At 42.3% G+C, this 26,152-nt stretch overlaps 2 protein-coding genes across 2 annotated transcripts in view; one reads left to right on the top strand and one right to left on the bottom strand.

Moving 5' to 3' along the window:
• Positions 1 to 26,152, bottom strand: part of LOC147748993 (homeobox protein Hox-B1-like) — a 132,870-nt gene that overhangs the window by 11,324 nt on the left and 95,394 nt on the right. The window lies entirely within an intron of this gene.
• On the top strand, positions 7,814 to 24,531 carry LOC147748994 (uncharacterized). The gene is made up of 6 exons (XM_086965053.1): positions 7,814 to 8,167; positions 8,412 to 8,476; positions 13,301 to 13,336; positions 19,536 to 19,973; positions 22,498 to 22,713; positions 24,154 to 24,531. The coding sequence occupies exons 4-6, from the start codon at positions 19,536 to 19,538 to the stop codon at positions 24,436 to 24,438; spliced, it is 939 nt and encodes a 312-aa protein (XP_086821179.1). The 5' UTR covers positions 7,814 to 8,167; positions 8,412 to 8,476; positions 13,301 to 13,336; the 3' UTR covers positions 24,439 to 24,531.

Genomic DNA, 26,152 nt, shown 5'->3' on the forward strand with positions numbered 1-26,152 from the left:
CCCTCACCCTCACTCAACACCTCAGCATCGCCCTCACTCCCCCTCACCCTCAACGTCTCATGCTATTTTTAAGGGTAACTTGGCGCTGACAGTTCAAGTCGAATGACAGTAAGGTAGAAAAATTCTATAGTCACTCACCCTCAACGCCTCACCCAACATCTCACCTTGACTCACCATCAACATCTCACCCTCACTCACCCTCAAAACGCCTCACCCTCACTCATCCTCACCCTCAACCCCTCATGCCACTTTTTAAGTTTAACTTTGAGTACACAGTTCAAGTCGATTTAGATTAAAGTAGAAAATGGTCTCTGGAAACGTTAACAAAACTCCTATAGTTTACATACTATGCCGTACACACACACCAACATAATTCCTAGCATTTAAAATTACTAACAGACACATTCTAGGGCCGCATCCTCAGCAATGCTCACGATTTTTATACTACAAATAACAACACAACTTTGATGGCAAATAAATCAGCTCTGAACATTTCGCCACACCTATCGCTACATTTCTCTATTGCCAAACAAAATCATCGACCAACTTTCTCAGTCTCCTACTGTACTTCTATGCTGACACTCACACATTAATGGAGGCATCTGCAGCAATGTCCTGTCTTTTCATACTAAACATAAACGCCACAACTTTGATCCTGTATATTACAAGACTTACATTAAGGGACGCACCCGCAGCCAAATTCTGTATTTACAACACGTACACACACAGCCAAAATTATCCTAGCATTTACAAATACCCACAGACACATCTTTCTCATTCGCCGACTGGACGGCTCCACAGCCCTGTTCAGTATTTGCATACTAAACATAAACGCCACAACTTCGGCACATCTTTCACCCTGTATATTACAAGCGTTCTATGTTTCTAAATGAAACTTTGTATACTTTACAAGCTTTAGATATTCCACTTTTTAAGGGTTACTTCGAGCAAAAAAAGTTGAACTTCAATGACAGAAACGTTAAATAAAACAGACGACTAAAAAATAATTTTACTTTGTCAGTTCCGAGCTAACTCTTATGTGCGCTTAAGTGAGTTGGCCAGGGAAGTCTACTGGCGCGCCAATGTCGAAACTCCATTTGCATACACATTCAAACATTCACACTTCTAATTCGCGCACATCAGCTAGTGTGACTTTTCCTTGGGGCAAGGGAAGGACTGCAAGACGGGTGTTAGCTCGAGAACAACAACAGACATCCCCCCCCACCCCAAAATCAAGTAGAAACGTGAATTTTTTTCGCTAAACTTAAACAATCCCACTGAACGTAAATACGAACATTAGAAACGTTATTTGTTTTATCAAAACTTATTTAGTTTACATAACCAGGCCTAGTATTTCACAATTTTGTGGGACAACGTAGTATGTAACATCGGCCTATTCTACTTCGACTCTTGTACAGACTACATATTTTCAATGTTGCCTTCAGTGGGAAAATTACGATGTTGCCTTCGTTTGGATAACCACCATATTTCTGATACACACACATTAAGGGACGCATCCGCAGCAGACTCACTCTCACTCACCCGTTTTTTTTTTTCTATTTAGTTAAGGGTAACTTTCAGCCAACCTCTCTTGCTATTTTGTTAAGGGTCACTTGCAGCACACATTTCAAGACGAATTACAGTAAGGCAGAAAATGGCGTCTGGAAACGTTTTTTTTTTAACATCATAACTCTTATACTTTAAATACAATCTACCACTGTATTTTAACATTTCGCAACTCTTACTCACCACCAACCTCTCTTTCTATTTTCTTAAGGGTAACTTGCAGCCAACCTCGATTCCTACTTTGTTGACTATGGCGCTTTTACAGACTAAAGATTTTCGATGTTGACTCACTCAAACATTCCTGATTTTGCCTTCTTTTGGATAATCACCACTGTATTTTAACGTTAACACACACACATTAATGTAGGCATGCTATCACAATAAAAAACAAAAGTTTGATGGCAAATACATCAGCTCAAAACATTTCGCCACACCTGTCTCAAGATTTATTGCCTGAAAAAAATATGTACCAGCTTCTAAATCCCCCACTCTATTTTACCGTTCCCACACACACATCAACCACTCACCCACAACCACTCACCCTCACCCACTCACCCTCACCCACTCACCCTCACCCACTCACCCTCACCCACTCACCCTCACCCACTCACCCTCACCCACTCACACTCACCCTCACCCACTCACCCTCACCCACTCACACTCACCCTCACCCACTCACCCTCACCCACTTACTCTCAACCACTCGCCCTCAACCACTCGCCCTCAACAACTCGCCCTCAACCACTCATCCTCAACCACTCATCCTCAACCGCTCACCCTCAACCGCTCACCCTCAACCACTCACCCTCAACCACTCACCCTCAACCACTCACCCTCAACCACTCACCCTCAACCACTCACCCTCAACCACTCACCCTCAACCACTCACCCTCAACCACTCACCCCCAACCACTCACCCTCAACAACTCACCCTCAACCACTCACCCTCAACCACTCACCCTCAACCAATCACCCTCACCCTCAACCCTCACCTACCCTCACCCTCACCCTCAACACTCACCTACCCTCACCCACCCGCAACCCCTCATCCTCACTCAACACCTCAGCCTCGCCCTCACTCGCCCTAACCCTCAACGTCTCATGCTATTTTTAAGGGTAACTTGGCGCTGACAGTTCCAGTCGAATGACAGTAAGGTAGAAAAATTCTATAGTCACTCACCCTGAACGCCTCACCCAACATCTCACCTTGACTCACCATCAACATCTCACCCTCACTCACCCTGAAAACATCAGCCTCAATTCCTCACCTCAACCCCTCACCCTCAAGCATTCACCCTCACTCACCCTCCCTCACCCTCACTCACCCTCCCTCACCCACGTTCCAGTCGAATGACAGTAAGGTAGAAAAATTCTATAGTCACTCACCCTCAACGCCTCACCCAACATCTCACCTTGACTCACCATCAACATCTCACCCTCACTCACCCTGAAAACATCAGCCTCAATTCCTCACCTCAACCCCTCACCCTCAAGCATTCACCCTCACTCACCCTCCCTCACCCTCACTCACCCTCCCTCACCCACAACCCCTCACCCACCCTCAACCCCTCACCCTCACTCAACACCTCAGCCTTGCCCTCACTCGCCCTCACCCTCAACCCCTCACCCTCAACCACTCACCCTCAATCACTCACCCTCAACCACTCACCCTCAACCACTCACCTTCAACCACTCACCTTCAACCACTCACCCTCAACCACTCACCCTCAACCACTCACCCTCAACCACTCACCCTCAACCACTCACCCTCAACCACTCACCCTCAAACAGTCACCCTCAAACATTCACCCTCAACAACTCACCCTCAACAACTCACCCTAAGCAACTCACCCTCACCCACTCACCCGCACCCAGTCGCCCTCACCATCAACCCCTCATGTTATTTTTAAGGGTAACTTACAGACTAAAGATTTTCTATGTTGCCTCACTGAAACATTTGCGATTTTGCATTTTTGGGATAATCACCACTGTATTTTAACGTTCCCACACACACATTAATGTAGGCATGCTATAACAAAAAAAAAACCCCAACTTTAATGGCAAGTACATCAGCTCAAAACATTTCGCCACACCTGTCTCTAGATTTATTTATTGGCATAAGAAAAATATGTACCATCTTCTAAATCCCCCACTCTATTTTAACGGTACCACACACACATCAACCACTCACCCTCAACCATTCACCCTCAACCATTCACCCTCAACCACTCACCCTCAACCACTCACCCTCAACCACTCACCCTCAAACAGTCACCCTCAAACACTCCCCCTCAAACACTCACCCTCAACAACTCACCCTCAACCACTCACCCTCAACAAGTCACCCTCAACCACTGTCCCTCAACATCTCACCCTCACTCACCCTCAACACCTCACCCTCAACCCCTCACCCCCAACCCTCACCCGCAACCCCTCACCTTGCACCCCTCCCCCACACCTCACCCTCAACCCCTCACCCCCAACCCTCACCCGCAACCCCTCACCTTGCACCCCTCCCCCTCACCCACCCTCCATCACCCTCAACCTCTCACCTACATCATCAACACTTCACCCTCAACACCTCACTCACCCTCAACCCCTCCCACTCACCCTCACTCACCCTCACCCTCACTCACCCTCAACACCTCACCATCACTGACATTCAACCCCTCACCCTCACTAACTCTCAATGACTCAATCACCCTTACCCTCACTCGCATTCAATATCTCACCCACACTAACACTGAACGCCTCACTCACCCTCACTTTTATCCTCACTCACACTCAACAGTTCAACCTCACCCTCACTCACATTCACCCTCTCCCTCAACTCCTTATGCCATTTGTAAAGCGTAACTTGGATCAGACAGTTACAGTCAAATTACATTAAGGTTTAAATTGGCGTCTGTAAACTTTATTGATTTTTATCAAAACTCCTCCACTCACCCTCAACCACTCACCCTCAACCACTCACCCTCAACAACTCACCCTCAACCACTCACCCTCAACCACTCACCCTCAACCAATCACCCTCACCCTCAACCCTCACCTACCCTCACCCTCAACACTCACCTACCCTCACCCACCCTCAACCCCTCACCCTCACTCAACACCTCAGCATCGCCCTCACTCCCCCTCACCCTCAACGTCTCATGCTATTTTTAAGGGTAACTTGGTCTGACAGTTCAAGTCGAATGACAGTAAGGTAGAAAAATTCTATAGTCACTCACCCTCAACGCCTCACCCAACATCTCACCTTGAATCACCATCAACATCTCACCCTCACTCACCCTCAAAACATCAGCCTCAATTCCTCACCTCAACCCCTCACCCTCAACCACTCACCCTCAATCACTCACCCTCAACCACTCACCCTCAACCACTCACCTTCAACCACTCACCCTCAACCACTCACCCTCAACCACTCACCCTCAACCACTCACCCTCAACCAGTCACCCTCAAACATTCACCCTCAAACATTCACCCTCAACAACTCACCCTCAACAACTCACCCTAAGCAACTCACCCTCACCCACTCACCCGCACCCAGTCGCCCTCACCATCAACCCCTCATGCTATTTTTAAGGGTAACTTACTGACTAAAGATTTTCTATGTTGCCTCACTGAAACATTTGCGATTTTGCATTTTTGGGATAATCACCACTGTATTTTAACGTTCCCACACACACATTAATGTAGGCATGCTATAACAAAAAAAAAACCCCAACTTTAATGGCAAGTACATCAGCTCAAAACATTTCGCCACACCTGTCTCTAGATTTATTTATTGGCATAAGAAAAATATGTACCATCTTCTAAATCCCCCACTCTATTTTAACGGTACCACACACACATCAACCACTCACCCTCAACCACTCACCCTCAACCATTCACCCTCACTCACCCTCCCTCACCCTCACTCACCCTCCCTCACCCTCAACCCCTCACCCACCCTCAACCCCTCACCTTCACTCAACACCTCAGCCTTGCCCTCACTCGCCATCACCCTCAACCCCTCACCCTCAACCACTCACCCTCAACCACTCACCCTCAACCACTCACCCTCAACCACTCACCCTCAACCACTCACCCTCAACCACTCACCCTCAACCACTCACCCTCAACCACTCACCCTCAACCAATCACCCTCAAACAGTCACCCTCAAACACTCACCCTCAACCACTCACCCTCAACCACTCACCCTCAACAACTGACCCTCAACAACTCACCCTCAACAACTCACCCTCAACCACTCTCCCTCAACATCTCACCCTCACTCACCCTCAACACCTCACCCTCAACCCCTCACCCCCAACACTCACCCGCAACCCCTCACCTTCCACCCCTCACCCTCACTCACCCTCCATCACCCTCAACCCCTCACCTACATCATCAACACTTCACCCTAAACACCTCACTCACCCTCAACCCCTCCCACTCACCCTCAACACCTCACCATCACTAACACTCAACCCCTCACCCTCACTAACTCTCAATTACTCAATCACCCTTACTCTCACTCGCATTCAATATCTCACCCTCAACCACTCACCCTCAACCACTCACCCTCAACCACTCACCCTCAACCACTCACCCTCAACCACTCACCCTCAACCACTCACCCTCAACCACTCACCCTCAACCACTCACCCTCAACCACTCACCCTCAACCACTCACCCTCAACCACTCACCCTCAACCACTCACTCTCAACCACTCACCCTCAACCACTCACCCTCAACCACTCAACCTCAACCAATCACCCTCACCCTCAACCCTCACCTACCCTCACCCTCACCCTCAACACTCACCTACCCTCACCCACCCTCAACCCCTCAACCTTACTCAACAACTCAGTCTCACCCTCACTTGCCCTCACCCTCAACGTCTCATGCTATTTTTAAGGCGAACTTGGCGCAGACAGTTCAAGTCGAATGACAGTAAGGTAGAAAGATTCTATAGTCACTCACCCTCAACGCCTCACCCAACATCTCACCTTCACTCACCATCAACATCTCACACTCATTCACCCTCAAAACATCAGCCTCAATTCCTCACCTCAACCCCTCACCCTCAACCATTCACCCTCACTCACCCTCCCTCACCCTCAACCCCTCACCCACACTCTCAACACTTCACCCTACACACCTCACCCTCAGTAACTCTCAATACCTCAATCACCCTTCCCCTCACTCACCCTCAATACCTCACCCTCACTAACATTCAACCCCTCACTCACCCTCACTCTTACTTCCAGTTACACTCAAGACCTCAGCCTCACCCTCACTCATCCTCACCCTCAACCCCTCATGCCATTTTTAAGTGTACCTTTGAGTAGACAGTTCAAGTTGATTTACATTAAAGGATAAAATGGTGTCTGGAAACGTTAACAAAAGTACTATAGTTTACATACCATGCTGTACACACACACCAACATAATTCCTAGCATTTAAAATTACCCACAAACACATTCAAGGGCCGCATCCTTAGCAATGCTCACTATTTTTATACAACAAATAACAACACAACTTTGATGGCAAATAAATCAGCTCCGAACATTTCGCCACACCTATCGCTACATTAATCTATTGGCAAACAAAATCATCGGACATCTTTTTCATTCTCACACTGTATTTCTATGGTGACACTCACACATTAATGGAGGCATCTGCAGCAATGTCCTGTCTTTTCATACTAAACATAAACGCCACAACTTTGAGCCTGTATATTACAAGACTTACATTAAGGGACGCACCCGCAGCGAAATTCTGTATTTACAACACGTACACACACAGCCAAAATTCCCATAGTATTTAAAAATACACACAGACACATGTAAGGGCCACTTACGCAGCAATGTTCACTATTTTCATACTGAAACGGAAAACACAACTTTTATGGCAAATATTGCATCCGCCCTTTGACCCGTTCAGCACCACACCTGTCTTTCCATTTATTTTTTGCCAAACAAAATTATCCACCATCTTTCTCATTCACCCACTTTTTTTTAACGTTGCCACACACACATTAATGGACGCATCCGCGGCAATTTTCAGTATTTTCATACTAAACCTAAACGGCACAACTTCGAGCCACTATATTACAAGAGTTGTATGTTTTTAAGTGAAACTTTGTATACTTTTGATGCTTTATATATGCCATTTTTAAGTGTAACTTCGAGCAGACAGTTGAAGTCCAATTACACTAACGTAAATAAAAAAAAAGGCCCTTTGCTATGTGAGTTCCGAGCAAATTCTTATATGGCCTTAAGGGAGTTGCCCAGTGAAGTCTACTGGCGCGCCTATGTCGAAACTCCATCTGCATACACATTCAAACATTCACACTTCCAAGTCGCGCACATCAGCTAGTGTGACTTTTCCTTGGGGCAAGGGAAGGACTAAAAGCTTTGATCCTTTCTTAAACACAAAAAGAAAAAAAAGATTCTTGCATCGTTACCCCCTATTTAAGCAGAGGGACGGGTCACTTTAAGTCATACTCTCTTTTTACCAGCGAGGACAGAACTTCGACTTACAGAACGGCGCTGAACTTGCTGCTATCGACCAACAGCCACTGAAATATTACGGCATTCAATCTTAGAACGTAAGTGCATGCAAGTGTTATTTCTATACATCTAAGGGACAGTATTGATATTTTTAGTTGCGTTTATTAGAACTGTTACTATATCAACATTGCACCTGTGTTAAATTATTCTGCGACATGTGTGTTTGCAAATCTTCATTTTCTATGGTAATACTTAGCAAAAGACTACGTAATTTCTAAAACAGGTCATACCTTGCTTTAAAACAACACATACATATTGTTTATTTTTTGTTATCTCTTGTAGGTTATTGGTACGCTTTCAACATTTCCTTGATAGGGGGAAAGAAACTGCGCACCAACATATATCATGTAAGTACAGCCAACTGTTCACTCTTCTACACAATTTTTACTTCCGTTCCTAACACTCCGACGTGGGGGCAGGGTCAGTGGTTAAGGGTCGGGTCGACAGCAACAACATAAAACTGACCATGAGGTTATTCACAGTACCCTGGAGGCGAAGTGTTCGTGCACTGAGCCCTCCCGGCATACACATAATTTTGTCGCTCTCTTTCTCTCTTCGTCTCCCTCACTCTCTATAGCACACTAATCACACACACCCTGTCACATTAGGCAAAACACTGCATCTTACACTAATCACACACAGCCTGTCACATTAGGCAAAACAATGACTGCCACCCTTATACAACACGTGCAACTCCTACGCAATGTAACATCATGTCACTTCGCCACTACAGCAACAAACTTTCAGTCAGAACTTCTAATTGCACAGTAATTTGCATGTAAACAGGCAACACTTTACAACATTTACGCACAATGCATTAATTCGTTGCTTTACTTGCAGTTAGTAATCCAAGTTACAAGCTGACACACAGAAACAGCCACTCGTACAACTACTAGTATTACATTTTCACAAGCACACATCCAATAACACATTAGCCTGGATTAGCTGCCTACCCAAAAAAAAAATTGACCGTACACTTACTACACTATTCACAGGCACATTGGAACATTAGGGGGAATAGTACAGTCATAATCCGTTCTCAACACTTCGCCACACCACAACAAACTTTTCATACACACAATACACTATCAAGGGGAATTTCGCAAACACCCTCTATTACCTGGGTACTCACAATCTTTCAAGCAGGTGAAAAATGTACTGTTTACTTTGTGTACAACGACCGCATTGGTGGAGGCAATGTTAGTTGTCAAGGGTCGTGGCGACAGCAACAACATTAAAATGACCATGAGGTTAAGCACAGAACCCTGCAGCCGAAGGCTTCGTGCGCTGAGCCCTCCCGGCATACACATAATTTTATCGCTCTCTTTCTCTTTCGGTCTCCCTACATCTCTATAGCTCTCTCTCCCTCTCTATAGCTCCCCCTCCCTCTCTCCTGTCTTCCTCTGTTTCACTCTAACTGTGTTCCTCCCTCTGTCTCACTCCCCCTCTTTTCTTACACCTCTCTCCCTCCCTCTCCGTCTCCCTCCCTATCACCCTTCATCTCACTCCCTTTCTCTTCCTCTCCCTCCATTTCCCTTCCTTTCCCTAACTTTCCCTTCCTCTCTGTCTTTGTACATAACTCTCCATTTGTCTCCCATTTTTTGTCTCCCATTTACTCCCTCTCTATCTTTCTACATTACTTGCACATTAACTGGTTACACCAACACTTTGCCACACCACAACTAAATTTTCATACACACATTCCACGAACAAGGACACTTTCACACACACACTCTATTACATGCCTACTCACAATCTTTCTCTCAGGGGCAAAATTTAATGTTTACTTAGTGTCCAATGACCGCATCGGTGGGGGCAGGGTGAGTGGTTAAGGCTCGGGGCGACAGCAACAACATAAAACTGTCCATGATGTTATTCACAGTACCCTGCAGCCGAAGGCTTCGTGCACTGAGCCCTCCCGGCATAGACATAATTTGTCGCTCTCTTTCTCTCTTCGTCTCCCTACCTCTCTATAGCACACTAATCACACACACCCTGTCACATTAGGCAAAACACTGCATCTTACACTAATCACACACAGCCTTTCACATTAGGCAAAACACTGACTGCCACCCTTATACAACACGTGCAACTCCTACGCAATGTAACATCATAGCACTTCGCCACTACAGCACCAAACTTTCAGTCAAAAGTTCTAATTGAACATTAATTTGCACGTAAACAGGCAACACTTTACAAGATTTACGCACAATGCATTCATTCGTTGCTTTACTTGCACAGTTAGTAATCCAAGTTACAAGCTGACACACAGAAACAGCCACTCGTACAACTACTAGTATTACATTTTCACAAGCACACATCCAATAACATATTAGCCAGGATTAGCTGCCTACCCCAAAAAATAATGCACCTTACACTTACTACACTATTCACAGGCACATTGGAACATTAGGGCGAATAGCACAGTCAGAATCCGTTCTCAACACTTCGCCACACCACAACAAAGTTTTCATACACTCAATCCACTATCAAGGGGACTTTCGCCCACCCCCTCTATTACATGGCTACTCACAATCTTTCAAGCTGGTTAAAAATGTACTGTTTACTTTGTGTACAAGGACCCCATTGGTGGGGGCAATGTTAGTTGTCAAGGATCGGGGCGACAGCAACAATATTAAACTGACCATGAGCTTAATCACAGGACCCTGCAGCCTAAGGCTTCGTGCACTGAGCCCTCCCGGCATACACATAACTTTCTCGCTCTCTTTCTCTTTCGGTCTCCCTACATCTCTATAGCTCTCTCTCCCTCTCTATAGCTCCCCCTCCCTCTCTCCTATCTTCCTCTGTTTCACTCTAACTGTGTTCCTCCCTCTGTCTCACTCCCCCTTTTTTCTTCCTCCTCTCTCCCTCCCTCTCCGTCTCCGTCCCTATCACCCTGCATCTCACTCCCTTTCTCTTCCTCTCCCTCCATTTCCCTTCCTTTCCCTAACTTTCCCTTCCTCTCTGTCTTTGTACATAACTCTCCATTTGTCTACCATTTACTCCCTCTCTATCTTTCTACATTACTTGCACACTAACTGTGTACACTTTCAATATTACACGCACACCGCATTCATTTCATTTTCATATTCAATACAATATAGGAAGTAATCTAAGTTACACGATGACACACACACACATTTTTCAGGACGTCTCGCACTATTAACTCTTCACGCACACACTCACTCCCTCTCCATCCCCAACAACAATTCCAAGCCAGAATTAGCTGCCTACCCAAAAAAAAATTGCCCATACACTTACTACACTAGTCACAGGCACATTACAACATTAGGGGGAATAGTACAGTCATAATCCGTTCGCAACACTTCGCCACACCACAACAAATTTTTCATACACACAATCCACTATCAAGGGGACTTTCGCTAACAACCTCTGTTACATGGCTAATCACAAGCTTTCAAGCAGGTGAAAAATGTACCGTTTACTTTGTGTCCAAGGACCGCATCGGTGGGGGCAGGGTTAGTTGTTAAGGGTCGGGGCAACAGCAACAACATTAAACTGACCATGAGGTTAATCACAGGACCCTGCAGCCGAAGGCTTCGTGCACTGAGCCCTCCCGGCATACACATAATTTTCGCGCTCTCTTTCTCTTTCGGACTCCCTACATCTCTATAGCTCTCTCTCCCTCTCTATAGCTACCCCTCCCTCTCTCCCATCTTCCTCTCTTTCACTCTAACTGTGTTCCTCCCTCTGTCTCACTCCCACTTTTTTCTTCCTCCTCTCTCCCTCCCTCTCCGTCTCACTCCCTATCACCCTGCATCTCACTCCCTTTCTCTTCCTCTCCCTCCATTTCCCTTCCTTTCCCTAACTTTCCCTTCCTTTCTGTCTTTGTACATAACTCTCCATTTGTCTCCCATTTACTCCCTCTCTATCTTTCTACATTACTTCCACAGTAACTGGGTACACCAACACTTCGCCACACCACAACAAAATTTTCATACACACATTCCACGAACAAGGACACTTTCACACACACACTCTATTACATGCCTACTCACAATCTTTCTCTCAGGGGCAAAATGTAATGTTTACTTAGTGTCCAATGACCGCATCGGTGGGGGCAGGGTCAGTGGTTAAGGCTTGGGGTGACAGCAACAACATAAAACTGAGCATCACTAGCCCTCAACACCTCACACACACACCCTCAACACTTCTCCTTCAACTCCTCACTCACCCTCACTCTCACTCAACACTTCAACACCTCAGCCTCACTCACCCTCAACACCTCACTCACCCACAACACCTCATTCCCACTCACCCACACTCAGCCTCATCCTTACTCACCCTCAGCTTCTCACCATCACTCACCCTCAATCTCTAAGCCTAATCTACCTTCACTCACCCTCAACCCCTCACCCTCACTCACACTCACTCACACCATCCTCACTCACCCTCATGCTCACTCACCCTCATGCTCACTCACCCTCATGCTCACTCACCCTCATGCTCACTCACCCTCATGCTCACTTACCCTCAACATGTCATCCTCACTCACCCTCACCATTACTCACCATCAAACCGTCACCCTCACTCACCCTCACCCTCACCCTCACTCACCCTCATCCCCTCCCCCTCACTCACCCTCACCCTAACCCTCACCACCTCACCTCAACAACAATCAACACCTCACCCTCACACTCACACCCTCAACATTTCATCCTCATTCACCCTCAACCCCTCACCTACACTCACCCTCTCTCTCCTTCTCTAGCTCCCCCTCCCTCTCTCTTGCCTTCCTCTTTCTCACTCTAACTTTGTTAATCCCTCTGTCTCCCTCTCCCTCTCTCTCCCTCCCTCCATCCCCGTCTCACTTCCTATCACTCTCCCTCTCACTCCCTTTACCTTCCTCACACCTCATCCATTCTCTGATTCAATGCAACACATAACACACACACACACATTTTTTAACGTCTCTCAGTATTAACTTTTCACGCACTCACTCACTCTCTCTCTGTCCCCCTTTTCCTCCCACTCCCTCTCTCTCCCTCTATCATCTCACCCTGCCTGTGTGCCAGCCGTGGCACATACACTCACAGCAGCACTAGAGCTCTTAACAGGTCTTTAAAAGACTATTTACATGCTAATGTGTCTTTTATGGCTAAAATTCGGAGAAATATATTCTAAACAATATGTTTTTTTTCAACTTTCAGATTATTCAAACAACAACAAAAGAAACAGAAGTTAAGGTAAATACTACTTTGCCACTTCGTTTAAAAATTGTTAAAAGTTCATACCTTACAGTCCCCTAAAAAATTTTTTAGTTCACAAACATTCTCAATTTACATTTGTTGATAACAACATTTCAGTATAACTTTGAAGATGCAGAAATGCTTAAAAGCAAGTTACCATCAAGGGAATAGCAAATTTAATAGCAAATCACAAGGTAAGCAATGCTTACCAAATAGTGCTTTTGCTGTCTTGCACAATTTATGCAAGCCAGTAACTACTTGGAACTCTAATGATCTGCATTATATAATGGACCGTGGGGACGCTTTATATCTCCAAATGCATTCTATTAACAAAGAAACACTTATGCATCCAGATGACCTGCCAAGGTATATAGACCACAATCAAGAGATATATTCACTTTTGCTACGGAATGCTTACTACGGTGATGTCCTTAAACGTTTTGATAAAGCCTACCCAGATATTAGCACAGCATTAAATGTTACTATTAAGAAGCACTGTGGTGTTCTACTTTGTATGAATGTTTATGTAATAGCTATTTTCAAACATATGCAATCATACTTTGTATTTGATTCACATAGTAGGGACCATGAAGGCATGCCTCATTCAAACGGAACATGTGTTACAATTGCATTTAATTCGTTTGAAGGGCTAATTCAATATGTTATGAAACTAGCATATAACTTAAAACATCAGGCTGAGCAATGTGTCCAATTTGAATTAACACCAATAGATATAAAAGTCATTCAAAGAAAATCCTTTACAAAAGCACTTACTGTGCACAAAAAAAATAGTCAACTGCCGCAAGAAAGAAAAATTTGGGTACATACTACTGAATGTACTCCTAATCAGACGATAACATCAACATCAATGTCTTCTGATCATTTACAGAATACAAGTAAGGGAGGGAATAGCAATAGCAATCATTTACCACAATTACAAGGTAATAGTAAAGCTATCCAGGGAACAAATAAACAGTCTCGGAAAAGAAAAAGGGATTCAAGTACATGTCCAACTACAGTTGTACAAAGAAAAAAAATTAATACAGCTGAAGAAGACATTACCAACAGTCAACTAAGTGCTACTGATAATAACATACCCATCTTCACGCAGGGCCAAAGACAGAAACGAGGTAAACAAATCCATACAATCATTCGCAAATTCCACCGGGAAATATTGCATGGGCCAGAGTACATTTGTACTCTTTGCAATCAACTGTGGCATAAACAAACGTTGCTAAATATACGCAGTGTTAGCCAATCCGAAATTTTCAACAAGTGTAACATTAGTAACAAGAAAACAACTTTTATTTGTAAGACTTGCTATTATTACATTCGCAAAAACAAAATACCACCATGTTCAATTGTAAATGGCATGGGCTTCCCAAATGTACCAGTTGAATTAGAATTATATGATTTAGAAGAAAGATTAGTTTCACCTAGGATACCATTCTTACAAATTCGGAGTCTGCCACGCGGTTTTCAAAAATCATTATCAGGTGCAGTAGTTAATGTACCTGCAGATGTTATGACAACTGTTACAATTTTACCAAGGCAAATTAATGACGCCATGACAATCCCAGTGAAATTAAAAAGGAAATTAATCTATAAATCATATACACATTATGAGAATATTAGACCAAATACTGTAAAAAAGGCAGCTACATGGCTAGCGAAAAATAGTCGAATGTTTAATGAATATGGTGTTACCATTAACCCTGACTGGGAGTATATACCTCCAGAAATAGAATCTCACAATGAGACTTCTGAAACAAACAATTCATCTGATAGTTCAGACAACATAGAAGCTGGAAATTTGGATACTATGTTAACAAATGAAACTATTACTAGTAATTCGCTGAATGTGTTAAGTTTCGCTCCAGCTGAACATAACACGCCAAGAGGTTTATATGAGGATAAAGATTCAGAGTTTTTGGCTTTCCCTACTATTTTTTGTGGTGAACGAAGACCTAACAATAAGGAAAGACACATACCGGTACATTATAGTACTATTTGCCAAGCAGAGTTAAGGAGTTATGATAGAAGAGTCGCTAAATCTATTACTAATGTCTTTTTTAAACTGAAGAAATTACATATTAAGCAGATCCATGGTAAAATCAACATTTCCATCAGAAAACATTTTACAGATGGGAATAAAATAACTGCTAAAGACATTAAATGTAATATTGCCAATGTTTTACAGTTCAATGAGGGGTACAAAGTATTAAAAACTATACGCAGTTCACCTCCATATTGGGAAGGTTGCAAAAAAGATATTTTTGCTATGATAAGGCAACTTGGCATTCCCACTTTCTTTTTGACATTATCTGCTGCAGAAACAAAATGGCACCATTTAATAAATATACTATTGAGAGTTAGAAACTTACAGGAATGTACAGAGGAAGAATTCTTAAACATGTCTTGGGAAACTAAAAGTAAATTAATACAAGAAGATCCAATAACATGTGCAAGACAGTTTGACTATCAAGTTAGGAAATTCTTTAATTGTGTTTTGCTGAATGGCACTAATCCAATTGGGGAAATAGTAGACTACTTTTACAGAGTCGAATTCCAACAGAGAGGTTCTCCACATATACATGCATTACTCTGGGTAAACAAAGCACCATTGTATGGTGTTTCACCAGTGGAAGAAGTCAATAGCTTTATTGACAAATATATCACTTGTCATAAGTCTGAAAACCCTGTTTTACAACCGTTAATAAATCTACAAAGGCATGGTCACACCAAAAATTGCAGACGTAAACAGCAACGGACATGCAAATATCAATATCCCAAATATCCAATGTCAAGAACGCTCATATTAGAGCCATTAACACTGGAGGAGACAAATAACCAATGGCAAGATAATATGAAAATAATACATGAAGCTATGAATAATACTACTTTTAATACACTTTCTTTTGAGGAATTTTTGGACTTCATTAAAATGGATGATAAAGAATATATTACTTCTATACAAACTAGCTTACAAAAAACTACTATTTTTTTAAAAAGAACACCAGCCGAATGCTTCATCAATAACTACAATAGTACTCTTTTAGAAGCTTGGCGAGCAAATATAGACTTGCAGTTTATACTAGACCCTTATGCTTGTGCAGTCTATATTATCTCATATATTAGTAAATCGCAAAGAGGAATTAGCAAACTTCTAGCGCAAGCTGCTAAAGAGGTACCAAGCAATAGTAATATCAAAGATCAACTTAAACACATAGGGAACAAATTCCTCAACTGCACAGAAATTAGTGCTCAAGAAGCAGCATATCTAATTCTTCAAATACCATTACGGAAAAGCTCACGATCATTTGTATTTATTAATACTAGCCGTCCAGAGAAAAGAACTTATTTAATGCGTGATATCGAAACTATTAATAACTTGCCCGAAAATTCCACTGACATTCAATGTGAAAATATTATTATTAAGTACTGCAAACGGCCACAATCATTAGAGATGTGCACGTTAGCAGACTATGCGGCTAATTTCAACTATGTGAAGAAAAAAACACATGGGAAAGAAATAAATGATTGCGAAGATTTACTTGCAGAACAAAACTTTTACAGCTCAGATGAGGAAGAATTAGAAATAGAATGTAGTGACGGAAATAAACAACAGAAACATAATTATGATTATGCTTTAAATAAGCGCAGACAAGGGAAAATAATACGCTTTTGCAGATTTAGCAAAAATAATGAACCGGAAGAGTATTATAGAGAAATATTAATGTTGCACTATCCATGGAGGGAAGAAGAAAAAATACTAATCAACAAGGAAACTTACTATGATAGGTATCTGGAAGTTAAAACATTTGTTGACACACAACTAAAAATCTATAACAAACAGCATGGTGAACTTACAAACATTATTCATGAACAGTCTCATGAAAATGTCATTTCACCTCCTCTATCACCAACTGTGAATATACAGACAGAAGACCAAAATCCAGAACATAATAATAGATATGATTTGGCTCTAGATTTAGGAATTAGAACTACAACTGAAGAACAAAGATCAACTAACGTTCTTTTACCCAATGAAAAATACCAACAACTTATGCAAAACTTAACGGAAGAACAACTTAACTTTGTTTACCATCACTTGCATTGGTTTAAAACTACTAGCACTCCATGCTATACTTTTTGCACTGGAGGGGCTGGTGTTGGGAAAAGTTTTGTAATATCTGCACTTTATCAAACTTTACTACGCTACTATAACACTAAGGCCGGTGAAAATCCGGATAATGTTTATATCTTACTTACTGCTCCAACAGGAAAGGCTGCCCATAATATTAATGGCAAAACACTGCATAGCACTTTCAAAATACCTGTGTCGCAAAGTTTGTCTTATAAACAACTGACTCATGAACATAGAACTGCTCTACAAATGGAAATGATGCATGTTAGAGTTGTTATTATTGATGAAATTTCAATGGTAGGCCACAATATGTTGAATTTTATACATAACAGGCTTCAAGAAATTAAATCATCTAATGAACCATTTGGAGGAATTTCAATTTTAGCCATTGGTGACTTTTACCAATTAAAACCTGTATTTGACAGATACATTTTTCAGGATTCGACACAAATGTATGGTCCTTTAAGTGCTAACTTGTGGAAAGAACATTTTAAAATTTTTGAATTAACAAAAATTATGCGCCAAAAAGAAGATCTACAATTTGCTGAATTACTAAACAGATTGAGAGAAGGCAAGCATACTGAAGAAGATATTTCACAAATTAAGCAAAGGGAAATACAACCTGATGAGACTTTATTAGAAACAATTCCATATATCATGTCAACTAATCTAGAAGTTAATGAAATTAACAAAAAGGTTTTAGAACAACATTGCAAAGATTATCCTGTCTACATAACAGTAGCAAGCGATACTGTTAGTTCTGATTTGTCTGAAAGTGTGAAAAAAACGATTCTTAAGCAACTGCCCAAAGATCCACAGAAAACAATGGGCCTTTCACATACATTACACATTGCCTTACAACTTCGTTATGATTTAAGTTGCAATGTGGATGTCAATGATGGTTTAACAAATGGCGCAACTGGTGTTGTACAATTAGTAGAATTGATTAACAATACACCTATTATTGTTTGGTTGTTATTTGACAATCCCACTATAGGAGAAACAACCAGACAACAATATAAACACTTATTTCATTCACAAACACAAAATACATGGACACCAATACATGCTATAGCTAGACATTTCCAATACACTAAGAAATTTATTACCATTATACGGAAGCAATTTCCTTTACGCCAAGCATCAGCACGCACTATACATCGCACACAAGGTGCAACTCTTGAACCACTTTATATACACTTTAATAACAGCAAGATTCATCATTTGCATTATGTTGCTATTAGCAGGGCAAAATCAATACAAAATGTCTATGTACACAATTTTGATGAACGTAAAATTGTAGTACATCCACAAGTTAATGAGGAAATGCACAGATTAAGGACAGAAATGCCACTTGAAATACATATCCCACAGTTACATACATACAGTGCACATTTCAATATCATTGCACACAATATAAGATCACTACAGAAAATTTTTTCATCTATGGTAGCGGATAGGAATATATTACAAGCAGACATTATTTGCTTAACTGAGATCAACACTACAAGAAATGCTACAGCTAATGATTTCAGTATAGAACAATATCATCACATTATATTTGATAAATTTCATACATACAACACAAACCATGGAATGATTATGTACTACAAAAAAGATTTATTTATATTGCCTATTTATGAGACACTTGAAGGGATAGACATTTTACATTTTACTCTACAGATTAATAACACAGATTACCTTATTATTATTTTATACAAACCACCCCTAAAAAGTATAACTTCTCTTTTTGATTTCATCACTAATATTACGGATTTTTACCCCATGCACAAATTGATTATTATAGGGGATTTCAATGTGGATGTATCTCAAACAAATGCAAACAGCAAGCAATTACTTGGATTCTTTGAAACAAAATTACAATGTCAACAACTCATTAACAGTTACACAACTAACTACCAATCCATTTTAGATCATATATATACAAATGACCAACTACACAACTATGGTACTTTAGAATGCTATTACAGTGATCATAAACCAATATGGGTTTGTATTTAACATGTTATATCACATTTTCTATTTCAGATGATGTCTATTGAAGAAATAATGAACATTAATACTGATGACAACAAACCATACCAGAAACCAATAAGAGTTAATGTCATCAGCTGCTCAGGGAAAACTACGTACAAAAATGCTAAACAAGAGCAGAAAATTTTATTCCATTTGGCTTTAGCAGATAAAACTGGAACAATTAAATGTACTTGTTACCAAGAAAATTTATATGAGCAAACGAAAATAAACTGTGGACTACTGATACGGAACTTTATTCTCAAAAACAAAACAATTTTAATTACAAAACAAACTAAAGTAACCAAATTTCCCGCAATGACAATCGAGGAGGGCCTGATCCAACAAGCAAACAACATTTTGCATCCGCCTGCACCATCGGCTTCTCCCATCAAGGAAATAAAACGGGCAAGTCTAAAAAGCCTGATGACCGTTTCAGGGACAATAATTGCCGTAAGTATGAACACAAACATGTTATCATGTCAACTAAAAAAAAATATTGTCTTGCAGTGGAAGAGTTGGACTTATTAGGATTGTAAATGACATATCTTATGTATTTGTGCTTTTTCGAAATTGCAAGTATAAATAGTCTGACGACTGTTTCAGGGACAATATGTGCCAGATGTATCAACACAAACATGTCATCATGTCTAGTACAAAAATGCATAGTTGGCTTACACACAAATTACACATTTAGGGGCCCGGTGTAGGTAGCCCTTTAGCGATCCCAATCGGCCAAAAAAAAAGATTTTGGCCCGTTTCACATCGGTAAAGGGCTATTGAGATGTAGGGGCACATTTTAGGTAACTTTAGCAAATCTGTTTATTAACCAAAACGGTAGATTTACAGATTCAATAAAATTAACTGAAATGTAATGTAGGTAGGCAATGTACCTTCTGTACATGGCTTACACAATCGGTATTTTACCATGGAATACAAATCCAGGGTAAAATACCTATGGCATGTGACAGGCAGACCTGCCCTTACAGCAGGTATGCTTGCCACATGGCACCTGTGCCTTTTTTGCCGGTGCAGGAGGGTGTCAAAGTGACACCACCTGCACCCTTCATAATTCTTTAATTACATATTCAGTAAATACCGATTCGGTAATGCCTAATCATTCCTATGTCCTTCAAAACCCATATGAATTAATGCGCATTACCTATTCGCTATTTACCGATTTGGTAATTAAAGATTTGGTAAGTATTCTGTAATGAATCCAGATGTTGGTACCTACATACAAAAATGGGATTTACCTACATCGGGCCCTTAGTAACATCACGGACAACATCAAAAAAGCTTGCATTAGACACTCTTTCACACTCTTTCACACTATGTATAAAGGGATAGTTTTGAGATATATAATATGTGAGTACTTTGGGGTATATTACAAATTCAAGTACTCTCCACAATGACAATTTTTACTAAAAAAAATTGCACTATGGTAGAAATTATCTTCATTTGGGTCGTGAAATATAATACATTATATTACCAGTGATACAATGCACTACTACTATGTTTTTTTACTGTCACTATTTTGTAGAATTGTTCTTTTTGGGTTTACCAAAAGTACACAAATACTGTCTTTACATCAATGCCTCACCCTCAGTCAACATCACTCACCCTCAACACCCAACTCTCACTCTCACTCAACACCTCACCCTCAACAATTCAATTTTAATGCCTCACTCACCCTCAATCTCACTCAGCCAAGATCACCCTCAACACCTCCTCCTCACTCAGCCTCAATCACCCTCACTAGCCCTCAACACCTCCCACTCTAAAACTCTACCCTTCTCCCTCAAATACTCACTCACTCTCACTCAACACCTCAACACCTCAGCCTCACAATCAACATCAATGACTCACCCTCACTTAGCATCATCCTTACTCACCCTCAACTTCTCACCCTCAATAACTCTCAACACCTCACCCTCATTCACACACAACACCTCACACTCAACAATTCACCCTTAATGCCTCACTCAGCCTTAATCTCAATCACCCTCAATCACCCTCAACACCTCTCACTCAATCACCCTCACTCACCCTCACTCGCCCTCAACACCTCCCCCTCAAAAAGTCAACACTTCTCACTCAACTCCTCAGTCACCCTCACTCAACACCTCAACACCTCAGCCTCAACATCAACACCTCACCCTCACTCAATTAATCACCCTCACTCACCCACACTCACACTCATCCTTACTCACCTTCAACTTCTCACATTCAATCTTTCAGCCTCAACACTCCCTCACTCTCACTCACCCTCAACGCCTACCCCTAACTCTGCCTCACTCACACTCACCCTCACGTAACACATCGTCCTCACTCACCCTCAACCCCACCCTCACTCACCACCTCACCCTCAATAACTCACCCTCACCCACACCCTCACTCATGTCATCAGGTCTACTAAAAATATGCATACTTGCCTTACTCAGCCTCACTCACACTCACGCTCATCGTTACTCACCCTCAACTTCTCACCCTCACTCACCTTCAAACTCTCACCCTCACCCTCTCACCCTCACCCACCCTCATTTACATTCAACCTCACCCTCACGTAACACCTCATCCTCACTCACCCTCACTCCCCATCAACTCCTCACACTCAACACCTCACCATCACACTCACTCATGTCATCATGTCTACTTAAAAAATGCATAGTTCACTTACACACACATTACACCTTTAGTAACTTCAAAAACTAACTGGACACATTTTTGATTATGCACTCTTCACACATAGTAGCAAGTACAACTTTTGAAAAATATAAGATGCCAGTGCTTTGGTGTATACTACAAAAAAAAGTACTATGTACAAGGCCATTTTTTACAAGAAACATTTCAATCTTTTAGAAAGGAGGTTCATTTGGGTCGTTAAATATGATACATTATATAGCCTTTCAGACAATGCACTAGTAATATCTGTTTTTACAATCACTATTTAATAGAATGCTTTCTTTTTGTGTAGGAAGAGGACGCAAAAACGGTGTTTATCAATGGGCAAGATACCCCACTCAAATCCATTACAATAAAAGATGCAACTGATGATATAAAAGTGACACTGTGGAGAGAAGCGTCACTATTTAAAATACATCTTGGGAAATATGTGACCCTGACTCATGTCACTGTACATGAATTCAATTGCCAAAAAATATTGAATACAACGCGCCATAGCAAAATGGAGGTAAGCACAACGAACAAACAAAGTTTTGCAATTATCTCTTTTCAGCCACTCTTGGAATTGCACCCAGTCTTGCCCTTTCACCCACTCTGCCCCTTCCACCCACTCTGGACATTTTACCCACTCTGGACATTTCAGCCACTTGGGACCTTTCGCCCATTCGGGAGCTTTCACCCACTCGGGAGCTTTCACCCACTCGGAACCTTTCAACAACTCTGGCTCTTTCACACACTCTAGGCCTATCACCCAATCTAGACTTATCACCCACTCTAGACTTATCACCCACTCTCATATTCACTCACCCTCAACAACTCACCATCAACACCTCACCCTCATACTCACTCACCCTCAACTCTTCACGCTCATTCACCCTCACTCACCGTCAACACACTATCACACTACAACAACAAACAAATACTTACCACCACAGCAACACTTAACTCACCCTCAACACCTCACCCTTAACTCCTCACTCAACCTCAATCTCAATCATCATCAATCACCTTCAACATCTCACACTCAACACCACTCTCATACTCACTCACCCTCACAACATCACCCTCATTTACCCTCACTTACCGTCAACACACTATCACACTACAACTACAAAAAAACACTTACCACCACAACAACACTTCACTCACCCTAAACACCTCACCCTTAACTCCTCACACTCACTCATCCTCAATCACCCTCAACACCTCACCCTCACTCACCCTCAACGCCTCAGCCACACTCACCCTGACACTCAGCTTCTCACCCTCAGCCTCAACACCTCACTCTCACTCACACTCAACGGCTCACCCTCAGTCAATCTCAACACATCACTCAACATCACTCTCACTCATCCTCAATCACACTCAACACCTCACTCTCAACACCTCACTCACCCTCAGCCCCTCACCCTCACTCACTCTCAACTCCTCACCCTCACTCATCCTCACTCACCCTCAACACCTCCCCCTCATTCTCACTCACTCTCACTCTCACTCACCCTCATACTCACTCACCCTCAACACACTATCACACTACAACCACACCAAAACTTAGCACCACTACACCACTTCAATCACGCTCAAAACATCCCCATCAGCCCCTTACTTACCCTCACTCTCACTCATCCTCAAACACTAACTCACCCTCAATCTCACTCACCCTCAACGCCTCACCCTCACTCACCCTCAACATCTCACCCTCACTCACCCTCAACACACTATGACACTACAACCACACAAAAAAATTATTACCACCACCTATCACCCAGTCTCGACCTATCACCCACTCAAACTCTATCAACAACTGGGACCCTTTCACCTACTCAGTCCATTTCACCCAATGTGTCCCTTTCAACAACTCTGTCCCTTTCAACCACTATAGGCCTTACACAAAAAATAAAGTATATACATTTTAAAAATAATTAATGCTTTTCTTTTCTCTCAACAGGTAACAGCCCCACCAGAGGAAAAGATGGACATTCTAATTTATGGTGTTGAAAGCTCTACTGAGCAAACAAGTATCATCACAATAAAAGTGACAAACACAGACGAATTGCAATCGATGCCCATCGAAAACGAGATCTTAATTAAATGGTTTATGTTAGATGAGGACGTTGAGAACATCGGAGATGCCCTTGTCCATTTTTTGCCACAAAATTTTGAAGTTGTCTTTTGTAATGGGCAAATCATAAAGATTCTTAAAGAAAAAGACGATGAAATATGTTCTGAGTAAATTTTGCATGTTGCCAGGATATCTTTTTTTTGTACAAAGTTAAACAATAAATATTTGTGTTTTTTTATAAAAAATAAACAAGTGTGTAATACAAATTTTACTACTTCTATGGTGATTTTTTCTATTCGAAAGGCAAATTATAACTAAGACACTCCATTTATACAACATAGTCACACCCACATACAAGATTTAGCCAATCCATTTGACATTAGAAAAACATATACAAATTACACATACTTTGTAGCTTACACGCACTACAGTATTATGTATGAATGAGACTGTTGAGCTAAAGACGCCTGTGCTGGTGCTGAGTTATGCTGTGTTGTTGAGCAATGTTACTGTGGGGGGCCGAATGTTAAGGTGGTATTGATGCGTGTTCCATTGGTGGACATCACAAATTAGGTTGTTGGGAGAAGTGCAACTGTTGTTGGAATGAGTTATGCTGTGGTGGTAATAGTTGAACACTAACACAGCACAACTCATCATCAACACTTCACAACTACAGCATTAGGAAGCACCTCAGTAACAACACTCATCAACACACCAACATCACTCTACACCACCGCAACAGCATCATTCTACCACAACAACATACACAAATACAAACACACTTTACAATAACGAGTCACACATGCAAAACACTCACATTTGTCAATAACACCCTCTCTCACACTCACTCACCCTCAACTCATCATCCACCCTGAATTACACTCACTCACCCTCAACACCTCACACTCACTCTCCCTCAACACCTCATCCTCACTCACCCTCAACACATCACCATCAGCCTCAAACATCTTCACTCACCATCAACACCTCACCCTCACTCACCCTCCACCCTGCACCCTCAAACACTCAATCACCCTCGCTCTCAACACCTCTCCCTCAACGCCTCACCCTTAACCCCTCACTCACCCTCAACGCCTCACCAACACTCACCCTCAGCCCCTCACCCTCACCTACAACACGTCACTCTCACTCACCCTCAACACCTCACCCTCAACAACTCACCATCAACACATCACTCACCCTCACTCTCACTCATCCTCAATACTCTCAACACCTCACCCTCAATACCTCACTCACCCTCAGTACCTCAGCCTCACTCACCCTCAACTCCTCACCCTCAACACCTCACCCACACTCATCCTCACTCACCCTCAAAAACTCACCATCAACACCTCACCCTCATACTCACTCACCCTCAACACCTCATCCTCATTTACCCTCACTCACCGTCAACACACTATCACACTACAACAACAAACAAATACTTACCAACACAGCAACACTTCACTCACCCTCACTTCACTCACCCTCAACACCTCACCCTTAACTCCTCACTCACCCTCAATCTCAATCATCATCAATCACCCTCTACACCTCACACTCAACAAATCACTCTCATACTCACTCACCCTCACTCACCCTCACTCACACTCAAAACATCACCCTCATTCACCCTCACTCATCGTCAACACACTATCACACTACAACTATAAACAAACACTTACCACAACAGCAACACTTCACTCACCCTAAACAACTCACCCTTTACTCCTCACTCACACTCACTCTCACTCATCAACAATAACGCTCAACACCTCACCCTCACTCAGCCTCAACGCCTCACCCACACTCACACCCTCACCCTCAGAACCTCACTCTCTATCATCCTCAATGCCTCACCCTCAACGCCTCACCCACTCACCCT

This window comes from Lissotriton vulgaris, chromosome 1_1, assembly GCF_964263255.1.
Source record: "Lissotriton vulgaris chromosome 1_1, aLisVul1.2, whole genome shotgun sequence".
Classification (NCBI taxonomy): Eukaryota; Metazoa; Chordata; class Amphibia; order Caudata; family Salamandridae; genus Lissotriton; species Lissotriton vulgaris.

Excerpts from the sequence above, each read along its gene's own strand:
- LOC147748994 (XM_086965053.1), top strand. The coding sequence starts at position 19,536 with ATGATGTCTATTGAAGAAATAATGAACATTAATACTGATGACAACAAA. Across the intron at positions 19,974-22,497 it reads TTTCAGGGACAATAATTGCC|GAAGAGGACGCAAAAACGGT; the intron begins GTAAGTATGAAC and ends CTTTTTGTGTAG. Across the intron at positions 22,714-24,153 it reads CGCGCCATAGCAAAATGGAG|GTAACAGCCCCACCAGAGGA; the intron begins GTAAGCACAACG and ends TTCTCTCAACAG.